This window comes from Mastigoproctus giganteus, chromosome 3, assembly GCF_048544385.1.
Source record: "Mastigoproctus giganteus isolate SK-2022 chromosome 3, ASM4854438v1, whole genome shotgun sequence".
Classification (NCBI taxonomy): Eukaryota; Metazoa; Arthropoda; class Arachnida; order Uropygi; family Thelyphonidae; genus Mastigoproctus; species Mastigoproctus giganteus.
In genome coordinates, this window is record NC_143577.1 from 240,013,675 (window position 1) to 240,041,524 (window position 27,850).

At 35.3% G+C, this 27,850-nt stretch overlaps 1 protein-coding gene across 6 annotated transcripts in view; it reads left to right on the top strand.

Moving 5' to 3' along the window:
• Positions 1-27,850, top strand: part of LOC150088934 (DNA-binding protein P3A2-like) — a 74,431-nt gene that overhangs the window by 35,352 nt on the left and 11,229 nt on the right. For 4 of the 6 annotated variants that reach the window (XM_090369727.1, XM_090369728.1, XM_090369729.1 and 1 more), the window contains 5 exons: positions 4,030-4,156; positions 10,209-10,358; positions 15,663-15,821; positions 18,258-18,440; positions 26,537-26,695. In XM_090369727.1, the coding sequence (XP_090225853.1) occupies positions 4,030-4,156; positions 10,209-10,358; positions 15,663-15,821; positions 18,258-18,440; positions 26,537-26,695 (778 nt within the window). The remainder of the gene's footprint in view (positions 1-4,029; positions 4,157-10,208; positions 10,359-15,662; positions 15,822-18,257; positions 18,441-26,536; positions 26,696-27,850) is intronic. The other 2 variants (XM_090369731.1, XM_090369732.1) reach the window with 2 other exon arrangements.

Here is a 27,850-nt window from a genome sequence, read left to right on the forward strand (position 1 = left end):
TCGATATGCACCCCGATTCTGTTTCCAATCATGGAATGGTCTGTTATGGACGATCAACCCCAAGGGCTCACATCTGGTGAGTATGAGCTTGGCACACCCAGGGTCCTGAGCTGGATATCATCATTCTTCTCTTTCTTGGCGATTCTCTTCTAATTCTCTCTCTCTCTCTCAGGGTAATTCAGAAATTTTTTTTTTTTTGGCTGGTGCAGCATAAGCCTCAGGCTTCCTTGCACCATATGGCTAATAATAATAATAATAATCCCATGGGCAGTGATCATTTTCCGATTATTTGTGATTTGCTCACTGCTCAACCACCATTAGCCAAATCCTGCAGGAAATGGAAGTTCTTTCAAGCCAACTGGATCAAATTTCAAGTTGTCACCCTGGATGAGCAATATATACGAACACTGTCGATAGATGAAGGCACAGATTATATCACTTCACACCTACTATCTGCAGCTAACTGTTCAATTCCATTGTCGAATCCCCAGTCCCGACAGCACCTTAACTATTGGTGGAATGAAGAATGCACAAAAGCAAAGAAGTTAAAAAATAAAGCATGGAATTTATTTCGTAAATTCCCAACCACAGTTAATCTTATCAACTACAAGAAATTAAGGGCAAAAGCACGTCTCATTCAGAGGCAAGCCAAGAAGAATTCTTGGATTCAGTTTGCATCCACCGTAAATCTCCTTAGAAACACTAACTCCAGGTTAATACGGAAGAAAATTAGGCAGATTTCCGGCAAATTTCCAACCGCCCCTTCACCAATTCTTTCGTGGAATGGGCAAGAACTCTCTGCTCCTGAGGACATAGCAAATGCCTTGGGCAAAACCTTTTCCCAAGTTTCTGCGGCATCAAATTATTCTCTGGATTACCAGAAAATAAAGACCACGACTGAACAACGTGCCATCAACTTTCGAACCTCAGTTTCCCTTCCGTATAACCAGCCTCTTCAATATTCTGAACTTCTACACGCCATTAAAACAACATGCAACAGTGCTGCTGGGCCAGATGAAATATTTTATATCATACTGGTGACAAAAATTTGCAAATACTGCTGATCTACTATAACCGAATACTTCTGGAAAACATTTATCCCAGCTGTTGGCATTGTGCTGCAGTTCTTGCCTTTTTGAAACCTGGAAAAGATCCTACCAGTCCGTACAGTTACAGACCAATTTCCCTCTCCATTTGCCTCGGTAAATTACTTGAAAAAATTATCCATAATCGACTTGTTTGGATCATCGAAACAGAACACCTAATGAGTAATCGTCAGCATGGGTTTCGTAAGAACAGGTCCTCCTTAGATCTCATGATCAAAGCTGAGTCTTCAATTCGTAATGCCTTTGTAAAAAATGAACATCTTGTTATGGTTTCCATAGTCATAGAGAAGGCATTCGATACTACCTGGCATCGTGGCATTCTCAGTGACCTTTATGCTCTTGGTCTACGAGGCAACCTACCTATATTCATTAGGAACTTTCTCCAGAATCGTTCGTTCCAAGTTCAATATTGCAACTCAACTCACTTTCTGCGACATTTTTTACAGGAAGGAGTGCCACAAGGGTCTGTACTGAGTGCAACCCTTTTTGCCCTTAGAATCGATTCCATCACAAAAGAACTTCCAAATACTGTTCAGACCTACCTTTACGCCGATGATCTCTCTATTTCTTGCCATTCTCAGAACATGAGATCCATTGAAAGGCAACTGCAGATATCCCTGAATAAAGTCCAAAGGTGGGCAAGGTTAAATGGCTATTGTCTATCACAGCAGAAGACTGTTGCAATCCACTTTTGTAATCAATGGAAAATGCATACAGATCCTGAACGTCAGATGTCAAACTTTACCATTCCAGTGACTAATAACATCAGATTCTTGGGATTAATTCTCGACAGGAAATTAAATTTCCTTGAGCACATTGAACATTTTGAACAACTTTCTACTAAGAGCTTTATCTGCCTTGTCTTGGGGAGCAAACCGTACATCTTTTGCTGCTCTTATATAGAGCATTGATCAGATCCAGATTGGATTATGGTGCTCCACTCTATGATTCTGCCTATAAGACTACACTACGATGGCTGGATCCTATACAGCATAGTGCATTGTGAATTGCACTTGGTGCTTTCAGGACATCTCCTACTCATAGTCTATACATTGAAGCTAATGAGCCCCCTCTTTACCTCTGCAGAAAAACGCTGCTTCTTAAGTATGCAGCCTGAACACAAAGTTGCTGGCAGCATCCTATTGAGCCATACCTCTTTAATCCACCACTGCGAAATCTCTATAGAAACAAACCCACTAAAATAAGACCAGCAGGGTTACACCTTATTGAATTAACACAGAGTTGGAATATTCCTATTTTCAACAGGCAACAAGTAATGAATTACTCTCAACCACCTTGCACTCCCCCCCTGCAATTAAACTGTGATACTTATCTTCACAAGTGGGGAAAGAATCGCCTACCAATAATCAATGTTAAACAACTCCATGCAAGTCATATTCAAAAATATGCTGATTTTGTTCCAATATATACTGATGGCTCCAAATCACATTCAGTCATTGGAGCAGCAGAAGTATTTCCTTCTACAATCATTTCGGCTGCTCTTCCAGCTCAGTATAGCAGCTTCTCAGCAGAACTCCATGCAATAAAATTAGCCTTAGAAAACCTGAATCACTGCCCTTCTGCCAAATACATAGTATACACGGACTCACTCAGCTCAATTACAGCAATGCACAATTCCTCCTACAAGGTTCACCGTGTGTTAAATCAAATCAGAAGTCTCCTATTGCAAATTGAAAAACGTCATCAATCAGTGACCTTTTGCTTGGATCCCAGCACATTCGGGGATAAAGGGGAATAAACTTGCTGACAAAACTGCTAAAAAATCCATCAACTTTTGATTTAACCTCCGTCCATGTTCCAGCCTCTGACTACAATCACATCATACAAGGCGCCTCCGTAGCCAGGTGGGAAGGAGCAGCAGTGCGTAGCACACGCTTCTTGATTAGACCGGGGTTCGAGCCCGTCACCACCAAATACGGAGGATGCGGAAAGGTCAGGGAATGACCACCGCATATCCCGGAGCAATATGGCCTTAGTTGCTAATGCTCCTAAAAAAAACAAACAAACAAACATCATGTCTTGCGCAGTGGAAAGATCTATGGCACACCCAAACCAATAATAAACTCTACCAGTTGAAACAGGACCCAAAGCTTTGGCACTCTAGCACCAAAACAGTGCGAAGAGAAGAAGTGGTACTTGCACGAATAAGACATACGTATCTGACTCACCTCCATCTATTCACAGGAGAGGATCCTCCTCAGTGTCCACACTGTTCAGCACATTTATCAGTGAAACATATCCTAATTGACTGCCCACAGTACCACAGAACATCTGTCCTGTCTTCCCTGACAAATCTGCAAGAACCGATGACATTAAAGCATATTATTGGTGAGGAAGCAAATACCAATGAATTTTTCTCTTTTCTGAAAAAAATTGGACTTTATCATAAATTCTGAAAGATCTCCATAATAAAAATCGTCATTACAACTGAATTTTGATTTTTAGCATTTCACTATGAATAGGTGCACTGTAGCCCCAGAAGCTTATGCGCCATTAAACCTCCATAACACATGCACGCATGCTTGTACATTTTCCAAATGTCAAGCCAGCACATGTATTTGTGGTATTTAGTGATTTCACATTAGAACTAGTTTAACTGTTTTCATAAGTCTGCAATATATTTAAGTTGCCACCCACCAAATTGTATTTCTGTTCCTCTGATGAGAGGAGTGTACTGCTTCAGCTTTTGTAATATTGTCCTGTATTTTAGCATTGTTTTTAATCAGTATTTAACTACTGTTTATTTTATTTAATTGTAATAAAGTTTGTAGTTAATTTTAGTTTATGTCAATGTGCAGCAACAATTTGCTATTTTTAGTGCATATTTTTATTTATGTAAAAAAATAACTTTTAAAAGCAAAGTTGAATGTTTGTATATTATTCCTCTTCCTCTTAAATTTAGGAAATTAAAGGCAATTATAGATGAATATGCCACTCGAGTAGGACAGCAAGCTGTAGTTCTAGTAGTGACACCTGGTATACCACAGAATAACTTTAAAGTATTTGGAGCACATCCACTGGAAAATGTAGTAAGTGGGAGTAGAGGAACTTCTTTGATCATAATGCATTGTACTTTGTAAAAAAACTAATTTAATATATTTTTCAAAGATGCTCTTTCTGTTCCATCTGGGTGTAAAATGTAAACATTAATGAAGAAGAAACTAAATCAGGGGCAGGCAGCCTTATACAAATAGTGTATTGGATTCACTCTTCTAGTTTTTTGGATTCCTATGCTGAATTTATAAAATAAGAGATATTTTTATATTAAAAGGTGCCATCTGCTGTTAGTAGAATGGAAATACAGTTCACTGCACAGAGGTGAAACATTTAATGATTTTTGAGTTAGTATCTGATTGTCAACTACAAGAATTATTTGCAAGGCTATATGTCATACACCGCTGTCTTTCAGACTTCTTCAATAACAAGAAAGAATTAAATTATGTATAGTTACATCAATATATTACAGTAGAGAAGCAGACGAGGAATTTATTGTTCAAATGCCAAAAAAAAACAATGATTTACAGAACTTGGTGAACTGTGGAGTTGCATCTTCACACCAAAGAAGAACAAAATGTAATGGAAACGTTCTCTTTACTACCAAAGATCATTGTTCATTGTCTGGATACTTATTGAAAGAGGCACCTTGGATGTTCACTGGTGAGATTGGTAAATATCCATGTCATGGCTGAACTGTCAAAGGCAAGCTGGAGATGCATGTGGACATCTTGAGTCCTAACTGTGAACGAGTAAGGTATTTCTTCCAGTGAGCACCCAGACCAGATGGTATCTTTCTTTCATAAGAGGACTTCTTATTTTGCTTTAAAAATCTGATGAAGTTCTGAAAAGTCCTCAAGGTAGGGGACTTCTTCAATAGCAAAATATATAGATGTAACATTATAGTCTTGCAGGTAATTCATACAGTTTATGTTTAAAGTTATACTCGGAAGTAATTAAATGTTTACCTTTGTGCACCAAAATGTATTTCCATTTACTGTTTGTCTACCTGGTTGTAACAGTGCTCATTTATTTTGTAAAAATGGATGCATATAGGATGTGTGGTCGCCTCCGTAGCCAGGTGGGCAGGAGCAGCAGTGCGTAGCACACGCTTCTTGATTAGACCGGTTTTCGAGCCCGTGACCACCAAATACAGAGGATGTGGACAGGTCAGGGAATGACCACCGCATATCCCCGGAGCAATATGGCCTTAGTTGCTAATGCTCCTAAAAACCAAAAAACAACAACATAGGATGTGTGGTGGGATTTTGTGAAATGTATTTAACAGGCTTTGCTTTGAAATTAAATTGGAACAGATAGGCCTCTTTGTTGCCTCTGTGATAGTATAGTGGATTTGCAAGGTTCCTGGACTTGTCACTCATTTTGAGAGTGCTGGGTTCAAATCCTGTAGAAAACTGGAGAAATTCTTAGAGGCCTCTTCAGTCAAGTTGTAGTTAGCAAAACTCATGCAGATGGAATAATTTTCCCTTGAAATATTCAAAGATTTTTCAGTCTACACAACATAAAAATTACCCATGAACAATCAATGTTCTAGTGTAATGTGGCCTAAGATTTTGATGTATTGCAAAACCAGCCACAATAATAGTCTTCAAGGCTTTCATGGCAACATCTTGTCGAAATCACCTCATTCTTCCTTAGCAATGAGTGTCACAGGTTGCTGATTCCTGAATCGAAAGTTGGATGTTTATTATTTGATTTTAAATACTTCCTTTAAAACTGAGATTTTTTTGAAATAGGGTTGATTTATGCAATAGAAAATATGCACAATGAAGTATTGTAGATCAGTAGTAAAATCTTTCTGTATTATTCAATAGTTAAATGCAATTGAGCACTGTGCCTTGACTATGGGAGCTGCACTTTCAAGTAGAAATATAAGTATAATACTTGTGTTGCCTAATACAAGAAAAATAACTTAAGTAATGTACAGAGTGCATAACATTTCAGGTGCATCCAATTTTTTTCTTTAATTGAATGCTTTTCTTTTTCTGTGATTAATAGAGAGAAGAGTAAATATAGGCATCTCCTTATCACATACTTACTAAGATTATTACTTTATAGAACACTTAATAAAACTCCATGGTTTTATATTCTCTAAATTTTACTGTTTGGTTTAATTACAACTGTGTAATATTTATTACTCTTCTCCCATATACTTTTTTAAGTCTCTTCTCTCACTATATGTATCTCTTCACAAGTAGTAGTAGCGGCATGTGATGCAAGAAAGCAAGCATATGAGCTTATGCAGCATCAGCCAAAAAAAAAAAATTACAAAACAATCCCCTCTAAATATTTGTCCAGTTCCTCCTTAAATTTATTTAACCTATCAACTTCCACAACGACAGATGAAAGTTTGTTCCAGCAATTAACCACCCACTGGCTAAAGGCAAATTTCCACACATCTATTCTACATCTGTCCTTCCTCAATTTCAATTTATGCCCCCTTAGATTCGTAATCTGACAAGTGGAAGAATCCCATCAGAATTCAGCGTGCTCAACCCATTCAAGGTATTATACACCTCAGTCAGATCACCTCGCAGGTGCCTAGTCTCCAGCTGCTGCAATTTGCAGAACTTAAGCCTCTCCTGGTAAGAGGATCCCTTCATTCCCCTCACCAATCTTGTTGCCCTTCTCTGTACACGCTCAAGGAAATCCTTCCTAAAATGAGGCCTTCAGACCTGCACTCAGTACTCAAGGCGTGGCCTGACCATTGCCTTATACAGAGGGACAATCACCTCCTTTTCCCTGCTAGCAAAATTCCTGTATATCATTGACAACACCCCATGACCTGCCCTGGCAGCCTGTCTGTATTGCTCAGAAAACTTCATATCTGACTGCACAATTACTCCCAGGTCTTTTTCATTTTCTAGTGACACGCATTCATGAGTTTCACACAGAACAGTACACAAGAAGTGTGAATGTATTATCTAAAGCTAACAATATTGCATTAAAACTACAGTTAATATAGAAATTTCTTTTTTACATACAAATTGTATGAGAAAAAAGAAGATATAATAATAATTGCCAGATTTCTATTTGTCTGGTTGTAATGAAATTTGGAATGGCTCAACAAAGCTTTTTAAAAGAATTATATAAAATTTCATGAAAATCTAGCCACTGGGAATAGAGTTAATACATGCAGACGTATTAACTCGATATACATACATATACTATATACACTATAGACTATGTACATACAAGGTATGGCAATCAAGTTCCTGGACTGGTGCTGCTGTGGTCATGTTTAATAAACTTAAAAATAAATGGAAATGGTATGTTGTAGTTTAAACTTCCTTTAATGGACAGTGGTACAGAGATTGTCCAGTAAACTGACAGGTTGTAAGTAACAACTAGTTTAATTAGTAGCATTAATGTCCTGTCATGATTTTGCAATGGGGCAATGAACAAATATAAAATTTTGCTCTTTAAACTGGGAAAATCTAAAGCAGAAATGTATGAAATATTAAAACTGTTTGTTGATGAAACATTGTCATACCAATGTGTTTGAATGGTATAAGTGGTTCAAAGACAGACATGAGGATGTTCTCAATGACCCAAGTATTGGACAACCATCAACCTCTTGAAATGAAGATAGAGTTGCAAATTTTCAGGACTGACAAGAGATCATCATTTGGCCTTTAGAATGATTCATCATATTCTGCATGAAGATTTAGGAAAAAGGAATGTCTGTGCAAAATTTGTGCTACACAGCCTCACAGATGAGAAGAAGCAGTGAAGAGTGCCATCATATGAAGACTTCTTTCAGACTTGTCAAGACTATCGTAATTTCCTTGACTGTATTGTCACTGGAGATGAATGCTGGATGTTTCAATATGGCCAAGAGATGAAGCATCAGAGCATGCAGTGTATTTCAAAATCATCACCAAGGCCCAAAAAAGTTCATTTACAGAAGTGCAGGATCAATACAATGCTGATCATGTTTTTCAACAAACAAGATGCAATTTCACATGGAATTTGTACCTGAAGGGGAGAAAGTCAGTGCTGCATTCTATATAATGGGTGCTTCAAAGACTGCTGAAGTGCATTTCCCAAGTGAGGTCACAATTTCGAGAACACGGCAGCTGGTTCTTGTTGCATGACAGTGCGTCTGCCCATTTTGCACTTGTTGTGAAGGTATTTCTGAGGAAATGTGGCATTGTACAGATCAACCATCCATCCTACTCCTTTCCCAAGGTGAAAACTGTCCTCAAAGGAAAGAGATTTCAGGATGTTGAGGACATAAAAAAAGAACTTAACCTCTGAACTGAACATCATCTCTTTGGATGCCATCACTGATTCTTTTCAGAAACTTTTACAATGGTGTAATAAGTGCATTCAGTCAGGTTCTGATTACTTTGAATAAAAATAAAACCATTTTTGAGCTCTTTCACTTTGTGTTATTTTTATTGCACCAGTCCAGGAACTTTATTGCTGCCACTTGTATATGCAAACACACCTAAAAATCTGAATAATTTTTAGTGAATATAGAAATTAATTGCACTTTACATTTTCAATAATGAAGTGAATTGGAACAAACAGGAACTTTTAATTTGGTGCAAACAACAAAATAAAATCATTTGTCTGTCTGTCACTGAATATACAAAACTTGTGTTTTTTGGTTCTTTGATACAGAAATCAATGTTATAGTTCCTTCTTAAAGAGCATTGCTGAACTCTGTTTTGTTTTTAAATTGTCCTGAAAGGATGAATTTTTGAAGTACTTTATAGGTAAAGACTGAATTAAGCAAGCAAATTTAAATTTGCTTCCTTAATTAATTTCTCTAAAATCTGCAATTGGTAGTTCTATTCAAGTCTTCAAAATTAGAAGAAAAATGGCAGTTATAGCTAAAAATACCTAATTATGTAGTATCCTATTTTATTTGAGAGGGCTGAGAGTTGCACCAAACTAAAAGAGGCTGCATGACACCTACTGGCTGCAGATTTGGGATCCCTAGTTGATTTTCTCATGCTTCATTCTTCCAGCTGATGTCTTGCCTACAAATAGCCATCTTGAAGGATAAATATTGTTTCATTTGACTGCTCTTGAAAACCTCTTGTAGTTGTTAGTATGCGCAGATTTTTAGGATTTTAGTATTGAAAAATCCACTTAAGTGAGATGAAGCCTAATTTGTGAAAGTGTCTTGTTAAGAACATCACCAGTGCATGATGCATTGCAAAAACCATTTGCAACAGGCAGTTTACTTTCCTTTGTTGGCTCCTTTAAGCTTGTGTATCACTTTCACTGTATACAGGTAAATATTAAATTGTTTTACCATTCTCTGGTAACTGCTGTATGAAGAACCAGTTTGTGTTGTGAGTTTTCTGAAGGAACTGTGAGCGACTTCTTTGAAAACTGATTTTTGTGTCTTCAGTGTTTGATTGAAACATTAGGCCTACCACTATATCAATGGCTAGCTACTTTCTTGTTTGCCAAAATTTCTTTACCAGTTTCCAAATGCTCCTCTTTCCTAGTGCCTTTAATCTGTGAAATTCTCGTATAAATTGTTTTTACCCAAGTGAATATGATGTTGATTTGAAATAACTCCAGAATAAAAACCATGCTATGCCTGTTAACACCATCATACACATCTACACACAATGCTTATGGTGCCACCTCCGCTTCATTAATAGTTGTATCTATATATCAAATTTTTTAGCAATTTTAACGTTTTATGCTAGAATTTTTTAAAATTTATTTTTAAAGAAATTCTTAAAATTATTTTTTTATATAAATTTTAAAATAAATTCCTTACATTGTTTCTGTTAGTCTCGTTATATCCAGATGTTTGATTACACACAGTACCACACAGTTAATACAAATTTTATGTTAAATATAATATGTTTACTAATTTTGTAATGTTATATTGGTTTCTGGACTGTTTAATTTTTTACATTGAATTAGTTATTTGAAGATGCCAAAATAAATGAAATTTGCTGTACCTATTTAATATAATCAATTCTGTTTACCACAAAATGCCACTTACTGAGGCACCTCTATGAGAAAAATTATTAATAATTAATTTAGTTCTTGAACATATTAATATTCATTTTTGTGCTCTATCATTTTCAGATTAAAAATTGCAAAAATGTAATTGTTCAAGAACTTGAAAATGCTCTAGCACAGCAGGCACCTCCTCAGTCACAGTTTGACCCTACTCTTCATGAATTGCCTCCCCTTGTTATTGATGGAATTCCTACTCCTGTTGAAAAAATGACTCAGGTTGGTATGATGGTTTTGTAAATTATATTTTAATTTCTTTTTTGAACATAGTTCATAAATAAATCTTCTATTTTTAATAGAAGATTTATTTATGAATGCTAAGAAAAACAGCAAGGATTTCTTTACTTATATAAACTCTAAAAGGAAGGGGATGAATCTGATTGGTCCACTTGATATCGATGGTTCGACTGTTGATGATCCTGCTCAGATAGCAAACAAACTGAATGAGTATTTTGCATCTACATTCACACATGAGGAGTTATTAAGGTTTGAAAATGCCACAAGGTTATCAAAGTCCTCCCTCAGGGGAGGTCCCCACGGACTGGAGATGTGCAAATGTGTCCCCAATTCACAAAGGGGGATCGAAGGGTGACACGAGTAATAATGCAGACGTGCAGACCAGTTAAACTAACTGGTCTGCATGCTCATGCAGACCAGTTAGTTTAACTTCTGTTCCGGGTAAAATAATGGAGTCACTGGTTAAAGATGCATTGCAGGATCATCTAGACAAGACTGCAGCAATAATTCAGACACAGCATGGTTTGTTAAGGGAAAGTCTTGTCTGACAAATGTTATTGGTTATTATGATGTGGTTACAAAGGAACTGGATGCAAAAAATAATTTTTATATCATATACTTGGATTTCAGGAAAGCTTTTGACACCGTTGCGCATGGAAGACTACTGTACAAATTGGAACAGAATGGTATTAAGGGTAAGTTGCTACAATGGATAAAAGGATGGTTGAGTGGGAGAAGACAGAGGGTGGTAATCAGTGGGTGCTGCTCTTCGTGGACTAATGTTATTAGTCCCACAGGGTTCAGTGTTGGGTCCACTGTTGTTTTGTATATTTATCAATGATATTGATGAAGGTATATAAGGCTTAGTATTGAAGTTTGCAGATGATACAAAGGTTGGCAAGGTTGTTAATGACAGTAATGACAGTGTGTTACTGCAACAGGATCTAGAAAATTTGGGCAGATGGACTGAGAAGTAGCAACTGAAGTTTAACATTGAAAAATACAAAGTACTGCATATGGGTAGAAGTAACTCCAGAGAAACGTACCAACTGTGTGGTACTACACTTAAGGTGGTAGAAAATGAAAAAGACCAGGGAGTAATTGTGCAGTCAGATATGAAGTTTTCTGACCATTGCAGACAGGCTGACAGGGCAGGTCATGGGGTGGTGTCAATGATATAAAGGAATTTTGCTAGCAGGGAAAAGGAGGTGATTGCCCCTCTGTATAAGGCAATGGTCAGGCCGCGCCTTGAGTACTGCATGCAGGTCTGGAGGCCTCATTTTAGGAAGGATGTAGATTTGCTTGAGCGTGTACAGAGAAGGGCAACAAGATTGATGAGGGGAATGAAGGGATCCTCTTACTGGGAGAGGCTTAAGTTCTGCAAATTGCAGCAGCTGGAGACTAGGCACCTGCGAGGTGATCTGATTGAGGTGTACAAGGACTTGAATGGGTTGAGTATGCTGAATTCTGATGGGATTCTTCCACTTGTTCAGATTAAAGAACCTAAGGGGGCATAAATTGAAATTGAGGAAGGACAGATGTAGAATAGATGTGCGGAAATTTGCCTTTAGCCAGCGGATAGTTAATTGCTGGAACAAACTTTCATCTGTCGTTGTGGAAGTTGATAGGTTAAATAAATTTAAGGAGGAACTGGACAAATATTTAGAGGTGATTGTTTCGTAAATTTTTTTTTTTTTTTTTTTGGGCTGATGCTACATAAGCTCATACACTTGCTTTCTTGCATCACATGCCACTACTACTATCTGTCAAAAGGCAAAGATGGTTTTTTTTTTTTTTTTTTTTGTTTTTTTGACTGGTATAACGTGCCGCCATTACACATCAAAAGTGAACACCAAGTGAGAAAGTTTTAGTTCCTCCATTTTGTGACAGGCCTCTTCCGAATGAATAGCAGGATGGACTAGTTCACATTACTGTATTCATCTAATACAACAATTTATTATGCAATATTTATCCAATAACACAACCACCAGGCAAAGTGAAAAAAGTTCAGTAATGTAAGTAGCTTCGGTATTCATTAAAAATGTTATTTCATATCTTGGATAATTTTATTTTATTTTTTCTCTCTCTCACACAGATAAGACTTGGTTTCAAATGTGTAAATATCTTAAACAGACAAAATAACAGAATATGAGTGCTGAAATTTCCTACAGTTTTAATGAGCAGAATTAATATACAGTAGGCCATCGATTTAACGTACTTTGGATTTAATGGACAAAAAATTTCTGTCCTTAAGGAAAAATTTAGAACCTATTTATATCTGATAGAGTCGCACATCAAACAGATGTGCTGAAAATTCCTTCTAATGAAATAAAGGCTGTTTTACTGCTAGATAATGCACCTGCTCACCCTAATGCTGAGAGGTTAGTTAGCAGGGATGGGAGAATTAAATGTGTTTTTCTGCCTCCTAACACTACTTCACTGATACAGCCAATGGATCAGGGTGTAATCGTTGCATGTAAGAGGTTGTATAAGAAGTTTTTGGAAGAGGTGATGGTTGTTTTGGAAGAAACAGAAGATGCAGAAGAAGAAGCTATAAGAGGCACCAGGACACTGCAAAATTTACATGCATACAACATCAAATCTGCGATCATCAACTTACAGTGGCATGGAAAGATATGAAGGTTACAACCTAGGAATATGAAGATTCCTAGCCTATGCTTGGAAGGAGTTGTTGTATGATGTAGAACCTGAAATGGACATTAGAGGAGTTTAGGCGTCTAATTTGCAGGACGCTTTTCTGAGGGCGGGCAACAAAAATACAGCTGAGAATGGAACAGTGGCTCGAAATTGAAGGTGATCCGGGCTATAAAAATTTTTTGAGGGAGAGATTTCAGAAAATCTTCTTTGTGGAGAACAAGAGGACGATGATGATGACGACAAAGATGAAAAATCAGTTGCACCTCATCCTAAATTGTTTGTTATAAGACACCATATGGATTACATTATATTGAATCACCATCAGACCCTGATGTGCTTCCTTATTATGAATATTTTAGAGAATTTCTATCTACAGTAATAAGGAAGCAGCACCAAGGTGTAAGGCAACTGAAGCTTGATTTCTTCAAGACCACTTCATAAACTGGACCTGTTTCACCAGAACCCTCTACCAGCAAGGAATTAACACCTCTCCCTCCATATGACAGTTGTTTCTGACTCTGAAAATTGTGATTCTTTCAATTAAGTTAATATTAATATTGAATATTATGTATTTTTTTTTAATGTTCTTTTGTATGTTTTTTATTCAATGGAGTTTAAGAATTTTAAAGTATTTTTTCCCTCTAAAACAGATTTAAATAAAAAAAACTAATGTTCACATTGAAAACAACTTTGTGTGAGCCTTAAGGGGAAAAAAAATAAAAAGTGGTGGAAACACTCCATTAGTTACATTGCATAGTTTTTGACATGTTTAATTAAAATAAAGTTTGGTTCCTGTTGTAAATTTATTTTTATATTTTAACAGATGTTTTAGTGGTGTGTATAAATTACTCAATGTACATTATAATAGCGGAGACGGAGGAAACCCCTGGTGCCATCAGACAACTAACACACTGTACATTATAATAATATTTTATTTATACTTATACATTATAACATTTTATGGAGGAAACCCCTGGTGCTATCAGACAACTAACACACTGTACATTATAATAATATTTTATTTATACTTATACATTATAACATTTTAATACCCTCCTGTACATTGTAAGTTCGTTATTAATATATGTTTTTAAAATACATTTGATTGAATGGACTTTCGGTGATAGCAGACACCCTTTCCTCCAATTAGTCCGTTAATTCGAGGGCCTACTGTACTTTAAAAATTTGGATCCGGTGTGTCATTTAGTGGCAGAATGTGATTGGTCCTCTCTTTTTTTTTCAGGGCAACAAGAAATGCAGAGTTTAATCTGAATTAATAACACAGTTCATGTACTTTTAGGGACTTGGTGCAGGACTGCTGGCTCCAGTAAGATGGAGCAATTGTTCACAGTGTGAACTGAATAGCAAAAATGTTAGGATTTAATGTGTTGCATGACATTTGTGATCATCTGTTATAAATGTACATATTTAAGAAAAGTTTCTTAATTACAAATAAAATATTATGCTTGTATTGTAAAATGCATTTCAGACACTTTGAGTTGATAAGATTTAAACAATTTTAATACTTGTTGTCATTTGTTTATTTATTTATTATTTTTTTTAATTTTAAGTTTTTGCAGTGAGCATTCTGTTGCATGCCATCAGCTGTATCCCTTCCACTCCCTTTAAATATAAATATTAAAATATTTATTAGACTGTCAGTGTGATATGTACTCAATAATCTTTTTAATTTTGATCTGCATTACTGATTATTTTGTAATTGGAAAGAGTATCTACAAAAAAAAAAAAATCTGTTTGTTTACAAAATATGCCACACACCTGTCCACATAATTTTGCTGCACACTTTTGGTTTCTGCTTTGATTTTGCTCACTCTGCAATGTTTTGCATTGGAAGGAGGTATTCGGAAATAATTTTTTAACACCAAATAAAATATTGTTTGTTCTTATTATCCAGTATATTGTCAGAATAAAGAATACAATTTTTAAGTAGACCATTTTTAACTGTTTCTTGCATCTCCCTTCCCTCAAATAATAAGCTTGACTCCAAATATCAAGCTTCCCCCAAATATCAAGCTTGACAATGCAACAGTATCCCTGCTTATCACCTTTTTGCTGTGTCCACTTCAGGGCTAAATTTAGTTATTTCTGATGAGAGAAATGAAGAATAAAACTAACACACATGGACCATTAAATAGAATAAGAGAAACACTTTACTGTATATAATTAACAATTACACACAGTGAAATGTTTCACTGTAGACAGCATCCAAGTCAGTACCTTATCACTTTTTCAGTTTACTTACCATAGTCAAAAAACGAGATCGTGACATATGATTTGTTATATTCTATATTTTGTTTAGATCTTTAAGTTTAATAAATATTTGTTAATTTCATTTATTCTAAATGTGTAGTTGCTTTCTTTGGTTTTCTCCTAACTAAAAATTACTGCATGTTTTTTTTTAAGATAATGAATTGTCTTAATCATTTTTTTATTCTGTAATAATGGTCTCTGGTTTTTAAAATTTACTTATGTTGTGAATATGTGTGTATCTCAAGACCTGTTGTCAAATCTTTAGGTTGACTTGACACTGTAGTATGTATTGTGCCCAAGCAGTATTGGACAAGTAATGCTAAGGAATAATATATTTTTGATTTTTTTTGTATGTAGGCACAGCTAAGGGCGTTTATTCCCCTTATGCTTAAATATTCTACAGGAAGGGGGAAACCAGGTTGGGGAAAGGAATCTACATTGCCTGTGTGGTGGCCAAGGGATTTGCCATGGGCCAATGTTCGGAGCGATGCAAGAACAATGGAAGAAAAGCACAAGGTAATCCTTATATTTTAGTATATTTTTTTACATTTTTTGTCCTCAGTGTCAGGTTAAGTTGAACTACTGGAATGGAGCCTGATGTTAAGTTGGTTTTGATATATTCGTAGAATTTAGCCTGTGTGAAGTCTGAATGTATCAGCTACATAAAACTGCTTTAGAATTGCAGTTTTAGCACATGCCCCATCCAAGATACATCCCTCCTGCCATGTGAATTTAAAAGAAGAAAACCAAAAGAAAAAAAGGAAAGAAAAGAAATGTGAACTATGCCTTAATTTGAACAATGATTTAATTCTTATAAATAAAAAATTTTGTTTTATTTCACTCAAAGGAATAATCACAGTAGACATGTATACAAATAGATATTAATGCATGGCATTTCAATAGTTAAAAATGAAAATTTGTAGTGTCGTTATGATTATTATGGTTACCAGCTCCTAAATCACAGGCCGGCAACCTGCGGCTTACGAGCGGCATGTGGCTCTTTGAACACGTAACTGCTGTTCTTTAACTTTTAGCCCACATTAAGCACAATTTGAAATGGAATTAGAGGACTTAAAATTCAAGGACATGTGGAGTGCAAGACTAAAATGCCTTAAAACTGAAATTGAGGATTTGGAGAAGCAAAAGGCTGCCCTTGCAATTCTACACAAATTAACGGCGATAGATGAGCTGAAAATGCAACACCAAATTATGTTCGATGCATGGAATAGCTTACCGGACACATAAATTTGAAAATATTTGCGTTTGGACTTCTCTCAGTTTTTGGTTCGACGTATTTCTGCGGGCAAATATTTTTGAACATGAACTATATTAAAAATAAATCAAGAAACCATCTGAACAATGCGAGTCTCTCAGCATGTTTAAAGATGAAAATTATGGCATACTTGCCTGACATTGAGACTCGCTCAAGAAGTTCAGCAGCAAAAGTTACATTAATTCATACCTAATTGGATGTTTTTACTTTTTTTTTTCAGTATTAATAAATAATATTTCAAAATATATATTTTTTTAATAAAACACCTTCCCACTCCATTCCATTCCACTCATATTCCATTTCTTAAACACTCCCCCCCCCTCCTCCCAGCTTGAGCTGAGGCGTGGCTCTTCGGATTCTCTCTCTCTCTCTCTCTCTTTTTTTTTTTTTTTTTTTTTTTTTTTTTTAATTAGATCAAAAATGGCTCTTCCCTCAAAAAAGGTTGCTGACCCCTGTCCTAAACTACGTCTTTCAGAACTTTGTCAAATCATTCAAAGAATACACAATAGTAAACCCATTTATTCTGTATGAAATTAAAATGGTTTAAAATATTTAAAAAAAAAAAAAAAATCCACTTTTTTCATCTGTCCAGAAAAAAAAACAAAAAGAAAAAAATATCCCCAGCTTTTCTGCATCTGTCCGGGGGTGGGGGGTGAAAAAATCAATCATTTTTCCCATCGCCAAAAAATGAATGTCCAATTCTGCTTTCAACTTCACTATATTTTCAGCTTTGGCTACTTGGCAGGTAATATACTCCAGTGGACTATAACAAACTGACCAGATGTAAATTTCATGAGATCCTGTCTTTCTGTTACTCTCTACACTAAGATTTTTTATTTATCTGCCATGGTTCTTATCCCGCCATTGAAAATATACCTCTTTTGTTCATTTTACTGGTTTCCTTTGGGCCCTTATACACCTTAGTTTGGGCCCCACCCCCACTTTCAAGATGCCAGTTTTGCAGCCTGCACTGCCTCATTCCAGAAAGGTGTACTGTCTGTTCTTATTCACAGAAAGAACAGTCACCATCCCCATGTAAGAGACTTCTGGAGAATTAACTGACCATGCAAATTACTCAGGATGATCCCAGAAACATTGTGCTCTTCCAGCTAGATGGCATCCCCATGCCCATCACTTCCATAAGGATATTTGAGTTCTACTTTTCAGGTAAGTTGGTAGGGTGCACAAGTCCAATTCTAAGTGCAGTTTGCCCACCAGACTTCACACCCCTGGATGCAATGTACAAGCACCTTTGCCAGCTGATATTAGTGACTTGAAGAGAATAATCACTGTATCAATTAACACAGTTAAACTAGCCATGCTACACTGCATCATGCAAGAGGTTGATTACCACTGGGATGTGTGCCACATTATTAGAAATCATTAAAATGTAACTTATTTACACTGCAACTTTGGGATTGTGTTAATTTTCTCCTAGTACACTGTTGCTTTTATGTAAACATAATAAAAAGTTGTATGGCACCAAATGTGAGGCTACTTTAATTGACAAAATGATAAAATCCATTGCTAAACTTGGTACTATTGAATTAATATCATGTGCAATTATAAATTACCTTATGATTTGATTATCCATTCTGAAATCTGATATTTTTGCTTCATTAAAATCAATTTTTATTTAAACTAATATTTGCAGTAAGAAGTTTATATATAATTTGCAGGTTTCTTGGACATATGCTCTTCGTCAAATAGTTATTAACTGCTACAAGTATCATGGGCGTGAAGACCTACTCCCAGCTTTTACTGAAGATGATGACAAACAAAAGGTGAAAGCTACTACTGGCCACCTTTCTTCAGTATGTGTACCCTCTTCTCTCTCTACTGATTCTCCTCTCCATGCCAGTGTAAGTGATATGTCCTTACAGTTGGCATCTAACTTTCCTTCTACAACTAATTTTTATTAGAAATTCTTTGATATGTTCTTATTAAATGATAAAATCTATTGCTAAACATAGTACTATTGAATTAATATCATGTGCAATTCTTATAAATTACAACTTCATATAATGTTATAACTTTTATCTCGTAACCCATTAGTAGATGAAGTTATCATATATATCTTCATCTGAATACATGGTTTCTACTGAGTACATGTTGCTTTGACATAACTGCTGTTGTGTTTCTGGAAGCATTAAATGAATAACTTGCTTATACATCAGAAAATAACCATAAAAAATTTTACAAACATATTTGTTAAAACATTTAACAAAACATGGCTAGTTTAACACAGTTAAACTAGCCATGGCTACACTGCATCATGCAAGAGAAATTGTATACACAAAATATTTTGATCTTTCATTAGAAGTACAGTCCTCCTTCCCCTTCCATTCTTGAGCATAAATTCATATGTTTGGCCTATACAGACTACAGGCAAGTAATTCGAAAGAAACTTGTATCCCAATGGCAATAATCATGGAATGGACAGGCAGCAAACAAGTTATATGAGATTAAGCCTGTAATGGAACATTGGCAGTTTAGTCTGCGCAGGAACCGAAAAGAGGAAGTTGTTCCATCTCGGCTCCGCATACGACATTGTCACTTGACACATTGCTGTCTGCTGAGGGCAGACGATCGTCCTGTATGTAGAAATTGTGACACCATTTTAACAGTCCGTCATATTTTAATTGAATGTCTGTCTTTTTATAATGATCGTCGTTTATGTTTTAGCCATCTGTCTGAGCCTTATACACTCAGACAGATTTTATTGGACAATGACAACGTGTCAGCTATATTTAAGTTTTTACAACTAATTAATCTAAATAACTCTATCTAGAATGTTTTTATCGTTTATGCTTTATTAGCTTTTTATATCGTATACTCTTTCACAATAATATACAAACAATTATAATACAGTCGATTCTGGTTATTTGGGACACATCGGGACTAGTGCATTTTGGCCCAATTAAGTGGCTGCCCCAATTATCTGAAGTTTCACGTAAATAGTTAAAAATACAATGTACCCCCCCTTTACAATTAGTTCACTGTACAATCAAATCACGTTATGACGAACTCAACATAGTAAAGTACCGTTCACTATACGATGTGTAGTAAGCGCCGGTCATTGTGATCACGTTTGTGAATTGAATTTTAATTCTATTAAACAGCGATTCTAATTAGCGAAAATAGGAGGAATATCATTCACAGGCTATAAAAGCAAAGATATATTAAGCACAGATTTACCCTTTATTACCTTACCAATTAAAAAATTAAATGATACGTGAAATTCGGAAGAATATAAGTGATAATCGGAATAATTAATACGTACTGTAATATGTACATACTAACTAAACTAGTTGACATTTCTGTTCACTGACATTTGTGGGTGAGGGTTAAAATTTAAAACAGTAAAAAGATAAGCAATCAATAACAAAAAACACGGCACACGCAAGTTGCAAGTAACACAATATGCGCAAGTGGGAACGGAGTAACGAGTTACAAAGCTTTAAAAATAGGAAAGAAGAGAAGATCTGAAAATTAATTTTTTTTATATGATTGAAGATTCCATGGAAGTGTAAACACATTTTACCATAATAACCCACAGAATTCCAGCTGTCGGTATTATTGTAAATTCAATAAGATCGACCTTACTATCCATTTATGATAGATTGCACTAACAGAAAAGCCCAATAAACAGGTGACTGCTAATTGTTTTTATTGTTTTATGGTTGTGACCTCCAGAAATCCGATCGAACTGCATGGTATGGTTGGAGACAATCGTAGGATAAAGCTGCAGTCTCCTGCCCCGATTAAATGGCATTTTGTCCCAATTAAGCGAAGTAAACCCTGGTTATTTTCTCGATTGGGTTCTGGGTTCTGGTTTTTAAGATTTGTCCCAAATAAATGGCTGCCCCGATTAACCGGTGGCCCAAATAACCGGAATCCACTGTGTTATAGTTTTATATTTTACACCTTTTTGACTTGGTGCATTATAGCCTTAGATGCTAATGCACCATAAAATCCTAAAACAAACAAACAAACAAACAAATCATATGTTTGGCCTGATTTACTACAGGATTATGAATACACGATATCTGCTGAGCACATTGCTTTGCATTGTGTTCCTGGAAGCAAAGCAAAGCAGATATGGACATGGCAACATGCCATGTCCATATCTGCATCTAGCATGCTGCCAAAATTGATTATGCTGAAACATTGGACTCTGGAATGGAATGGGTAGCTTGTTAAACATTGTCTCAATTAATTTCATTATCTTGTATTTTGTTTAAATGCATTTAACAACATTTAGTTGTTCAGCACATGTAAAGGTGGTAGATGACTTTCATCAACCAGTGAAATACCACCACTTTGCTTATTGGAGGCTTGAAGTGGTGAAACCCATGTTTAGTCTCTAGAGCAAAGTTTCTGGCATCCCCTTGCCCCATACTTCTCCTTCAATCCATGCACAGTACTAAGTACTATAGGTTTTGATACCTTTCGTGTTTGGGATTTTCATAAAAAAAAAAAAATGTAAACTCTCTCCATTTCTGGAAACCAAGTGCTGCACTCTCCAGTGCAGCACTTGGTTTCCAGAAAATTTTTTTTAAATATGCCACTTTATTAAGGTTGTTGTATAAATGACCGTATAGTGCCAGCTCACTCTCTCTTTCAGTGTCCAGCCTGTCAAAATAAGAGCACATAATCATTTATGTGTTATAATAGATAATTTATTTCCTTTTTTATAGAGCCAATATTTTCATCTAAAGCTTGTGTCTTGAATGTTAGTTGTTTTTAGATTTAAAATCATTCATTCATGAAGCCTAATAATGAAATATTTACTAATTTTTTAGAACTTTATTGGTAAGCCAATATTCTAATAGTGTTAGTTATTGGTGAAGATCTCTGGATTAGCAGAGATCTTCACCATTGTGGATTAACATCATATCATGCATTGTCAGATTCTTTAAGGATTGTTTTAATTATTTTCCCATCATCCATCAGTTTATTACTTCATTTACATTTTGATTATGGAATTCTATCTTCCTCTTGATACAGCTCACTGTTAAGTAAATTAGCCCTCTTTATCTCTAGTTTAAACCCTCCAGTGAAGACAAGAATTATTGGAGATTTCATGTCACCTTAAGATCTTGAACTTTGTTTTGTCTTAGGTTTGTATCTGTAGTGGGTTTTGTCTTATTCGGGATTCATGTTGTTGTGCTTTTTTTTTTTTTTTTTTAATAAGTGTTGTGTCATTATTGTTTTAACATGTTTCAGTATCATGTTTTATTTTTCATTAGCTTGTTCCAGCAACCTCAATATATTGTACAATATGTTTTAATTATTGGGAAATACTAATTATTTGCTAATCTCTGTTATCTCCTTTTCAATATCTGGTTTATATGCACTGACCTAAACATCATATTTCCATTGCTCTTCAGAAATATTAAATTAGTAGAAAAAAATAGGATATCAGTCAGCAGTAAGCAGCATTTCAATTTTCTAATAATACATTTGGTAAATATGGTATGTAAGATAATTTCATATTATATTTACCAAAACACCAGATGACACCATTTTTTTTGTAATACTTTTCATATTTAGAAATGAAATATACATTACAGACGTATATTAAATCTTTATTTATATATCTGTAATTCGATTTTTTAATATCAATAAATCAGTTGGGAAAAAAGTCTCATTTTGTTGCTTACTCACTTCTCTGACTTTTGAAGATTAAAAACCAGTAGAAAAATGGTTTGTGAAACCTTAGATTGGCTCATTGGTTAAAGACTAGAGAAATACATTTGCAAAGAGAAAGTGATTTGGTTTGTTCATACTATAACAAAATGTTGGAGTAACCTTCAATTACTGATACCAAAAACTGGAAAGCATTAAACATATTACAGTAAACTCCCAGTATAATGCTTTTGAGGGGACTATCCCAATCCAGAATCCTCCTTTTTGGGATTATTTTTCATATTTCATAAATATATCTTTAGATAATTGGGGTTTCCCCCCCCCACTTTTTTTTACAGTGTTTATGAGGCAGTGGTTAATATGTACTTAAAAAGTGTTACTCTTGCATTTTTGGCATCCTCAACCTTTTTGCATGCTATTCAAAGGAATAAAAAGTTTTAAAATGATTTTATTAAACTAAACATACCTTGAGTATTATTATTATTATTTGATGCTGCTTTATTTATTGGTGTCATGTTGGATGCACGCACACGATACTGAATACAGTACCAGAAAGAAAAGCAGAAAAAAAAAAAAAAAAAAAAGCTGAGAAGAGTGTTCAATACAACAATAAATAGCTAGACATTTGAGTTATAAAGAGTTGTCTTTCGCCGACTGGGCTAGCCGGGTGGGTAAAGTGCCTGCCTGACAACCCAAAGGTCGCGGGTTCGAATCCCGCCTCGGGCTTGGATCAAAGTACTGCAAAAAACCTTGGGAGGTGCATTATGGCCACAGAAGCCGATGCGCCAACAACTACCCCAAAAAAAAAAAAAAAAAAAGTTGTCTTTCTTCCTTCAAAGCTTTGAGTTAAATATGAAATAAACAAATTGGACAATAAACAATTTCCAGAATTTAGTCTCTGGCATCCCTTTCCCGATATGTGGTTTATTCCTTCTTGGGACCTTAAAAAAATTGATATAAGCAAGAAAGCATTCTGAATTGGGGGTGGGGGACAAAATGAATGGAATTTTATAGGATTGGTCATAAGACCAAAAGAAAAAAGCATTAAAATTGAAGAGCACCATAAGCAGGAGTATTATAATGGGAGTTTACTGTATATAGTTTGAGATTTATTTTACGCATGCTTTTCAGACTAGGAAATATTTTTTTTATCTTACTAGTTAATGTTGCAAAAAGGGGAGCCAAATAACTTCTGTAGTATATAATTAGAATAAAGCAGTCTAGGGATGCTTCACTGATAGAATTATAAATATTGTAATGAACTGAGTTGTCAGATTTAATCTTAAATTGTAAAGTTCATTAAAATTGAACTTACTGCTAAATTTATTTGTTTTCAAGTTATGTACATGCGACACATGTGCACATACAGTAGTCTAATGGTAATACAGTCAGTCCTCGTATAGCACGATAGTTGTGTTCCTAGAAACCCTCGTGCAATGTAAAATCGTGCAATATGAACAACAGGCCCTATGGGAAAAATGCAGTTAGTTGCTGACCACCCAAGATTGAACACACATTTGTAACGAAAACATTACCAAACACAATAAATAATCATAATAAAATACTTACGTATTTTATTATGACTATTACGTAATAAAATATTGCTGCTACTTTTGCTTCTATCGTAAGCAAACTTGTTTTTTGTTTGATTTTCTATCCAAACAGATGACAGCTGTTCCATCTCTTCTAATTCTTTGTGTCTTAATCTAATGGATTTTAATTACACTTTGAGTTGTTCCTGCTATGAAAGTTGTTTTTATTTTCTCTGCATTCTTTGTAATTCTCAGCATTTGCCTCATTTAGGCCTGTAGCACGTGCAATATCACATGGTCTTTCATTTCGCTCAAAGCGTTTCACAATTTCATATTTTTTCTCTATTGACAGAGGCGGACTGGCCATAAGCCTTACCGGGGAAACCCCGGTGGGCCGGAGGCCGGTGTGATTTTGGCCATAAACACTAGTATGAGGCCACTACAAATTTTCCTGGGTAAGAATTTTTGACTCAGTCTGCCTCTGTTTATCGATATTGCTTTTCTTTTTCTATCTGAATCTGTAGTGTCTTTACCAGGATGCTTCCTTTTCACACCTTTTAAGTATTTTACCCATTTTAGGAAATAAAGCACAATTACAAAATGAGGAGGCACGCTTGATACACATAAACAAAGCTGCGCGCTTGTAGCAACTGAATAAACAACACCGAAGGCAGAGACACACTATGAACACCCACTAGCTCACATTTTACTAAAGCACATTTCTGGGGGTTACTACCATAAAACAATAAAAACAATTTCCATCTGCGTTTCTGCTAGTGGAATCTGTTATAAGCTGGTAGTAAACTCGATCTAATTGCATTTGCATAAAAACCCACACAATTCCAGATAGCAGGAATTGTGTGAGTTTTTACGCTATTATGGTGAAATGTGTTTCCCCTTCACTGATATAAAAAACATAAATACATTTTCAGAATCTTCTCTTCATTCCTATCGTGTTATGTTCAGTTGGAGTGATTCCGCATTCGACTGCCATTTCTTGTAAACACAAAGGCGAATCGTGCATAAGCGAATTCGGTTTGTGTTATATACAATATCGCTCCTCTATTTATAAATTGTGTGTGATCGAATTCGTGTAGTGTAAACACGTGTTATACGAGGACTGACTGTACTTCAGTGCTGATCTGATAACTGAAGCTCAGTAATGGACAAGACAAGTTAAAGATTTGTTCTAATTTAAGCTGGCCATTTTAAAGTGCTGTCATGGCTCTGCAAGAAGTTAGCAGAGAATGTTTAGCAGGCTTATTTGAAGACTCCAAGCATCTTCATCATTATGCTGAAGATGCACTTATAAGTTCCTACAGATTGGATGTGGGGTTTATTCAAAGAAATAACTATTGTAAAGAGTAAATGGAAGGGATTTTGTTTTCACAAAAGTAATTACATTGGTCTTAGATATTTTTAAAATTCTTTTCACTGGAACCAACTGATGTTTTCAACGAATAAAAGTACTAAATGGGAAGTGTTGAAGAGTGTGTTCAGTGTTTAGTATGCTGACCGAGAGACATGGTTCAAGGCTGAGACTAAAATGGATGCCAGATGAATTTAGTGGCAGAGAAGAAAAAGTCTTGAAATACCTATAAATTATCAGAGGGGATACAGAATCGAATGGTAAGCATGATTTGGTTATAATGATTATTCAGAGGGTTAAAGCAGATTATCAGACATCTTTCGATAAGAATTCAAAGAAGAGTAGTAAAGATTTCTTTGTTTATGTTATCAACAGAAGAAAAGATGCACCATATTGGTCCACTTGGCCAATGTGGTTCATCTTCCTTCTGTAAACATATTGATGATTCTGTACAAGATTGCTTATAAACTGAATAAATATTCTGCGTCTGCATTCACACATGAATAATTCTTAGAGGTGGGGATATGAAAAGCTTGTCTAATACTGACTGGGAAGTTAAATGATTTTTGATAACTGAGAAAAAGCTGGAAGAGAAATTGTTGCACCTAGAAAAAAAAAAAAAAAAGCACCCAATGGTGATGGAATCCATATATTTGTGTTAAAAGAATCAGGAAGAGTTAATTATACCTTTCAGCTATAAAAATACGAGCTTCCGTGGATCCAGTGAGGAAATATTGCATCCCTAGCTAAAGAAGGGATCAATTTGATTAGCTACTATGAGGTTGTCCTGAAGAAACTGAATGCAAAGAATAATTTTGGCATCGTTTACTTAGATTTCAGTAACGCTTTCTTCAGTTTCACATGAACAATTGCATAAACTGGAGTGATAGGCACTAGGGGAAAGTTATTATTATGTATAAAGGGTTGGTCAAGTGGTAAGAAGCAGAGTAGTTATGCAGGTTTTCATGAACCAATGTCGAAAGAGGGGTCCCACACAGATCAGTGTTGGATCCTTACTATTTCTTATATTTGTCATTAAGACATGCTACTTCAGCAGGATTCAGATAAAATATTCAAATGGGCTGAAAAATGTCAGTTGAGTATAACATTGATAAAAGCAGGCCACTATGTTTGGCTAGTAGCATACCCCCTTAGTAGCCCCCTTGGTGCTACCCAAATTTGGCCAATAATAAAAAATAAAAATAAATAAATAAAAAAACTGAGTTTCTTCTTGTACCCATTGTAAAATAACGTTTTGAAATTGGATATACATTTTATAATTCTATAGTAGAGGTAAACCATCTATAGTAGACCATAAGGTTACATTAATTATTATTATTATAGTCAGTTGTATAATTAATTTCTCACATTTGTTAATACATTTTTTTTTTTTTTTCCATTTCAGAGTTTATATACTCAGCCAGTTTCTGCTCATTATGCACCTACAATGCTACAAACTATAAATAATCCAGATGGAACTATGTCCATTATTCACATTGACCCTTCCAATGCTATATTAACATTACCTGATGGAACGCAAGCCCAAGTGCGAGCTCTTCGTGCAGTAAGTATCTTTCTTGTGGTTAACATTGTACCACATAATTTATTATATTGAATGATTTTTGATTTAACGATTTTTTTTTTTTTTTTTTTTTTCAATCATATATTCACAGTTTACAGGACAAGTTAACTAACTGTTAAGAACTAGAGTAAGTATGCTGTTTCTGAGTGTAACGATTATTAACAAAAATTTTGTTCCCTTTAGTTGGAAGTAAAATAAACTGTAAAATCTGGTACTCTACAGTTCAGAATCCTTTAAAATCTTATATAATCAACATTTTACAATCTGGAAATATTAAGGAAGCAATCTGGTACTTCCATCGATAATTGCATTTGTCTTTAAGAATCCATGTAAAAAAGAGGGATATTTCTTTCTTTATAAGGTTGCTTGCAGGACTGTCTTGTCCTTTAATCTCTTTTTGCAGCCAGTAGAATTTAAACTAAGTAAATAATACAATAGTCTTAATTCTCATAGCAGAATAAACTTGTTTATTCTGCTGTGACAGTGCAGTAACTTTGCCTTTGTTAATGAGTTTCTATGGTATCGCACTACTTTCAAACAGATGGCCTCTCCAAAAGGTTAATTGCAATATTCTTAATTCTCACAGAACAATAAATTTTTAATGTATTAACAACTTCATGTTGCACTACTTTCAAGCAGATGGCCTCTCCAAAGGGTTAACTGATCATTTGTTTAAAAGATGAGACTGCTGTGACAGCCTGTTCCAGGTCTCTCATTAGATATCAGATAGTTTCTGGTGACAACACGCAGACAAAACAGTTTTAAAGACATTACATTGAAATCAGTTTTCAAAGTTTTAGTATCATTAAAAAAGCTACCTGTTGAAAATAATGCAATACTATGGCAGCTTATTACAGAGGGCAGTTTTTTTTTCTGCTATGAGAATTAAGACCATTTCTTTATCCTTGCAGTTTAAATCCTGCTGGCCACAGAAACCGATGATCATAACGAATGTTTACAGATGTAAATAAGTTTGTTGTTTGTGCTTAATATTTATTGTTATATGCTTCTCTAAAACTGTTTAACCATTAGATATAGTTCTCTAAAATACAGAAAATTGTAAAATCTGACACCTCTCAATCCCAAAGGGCAGGGCTGCCACATGCAGGTGTGTAAGTGGTGTCCAACACAAATGTG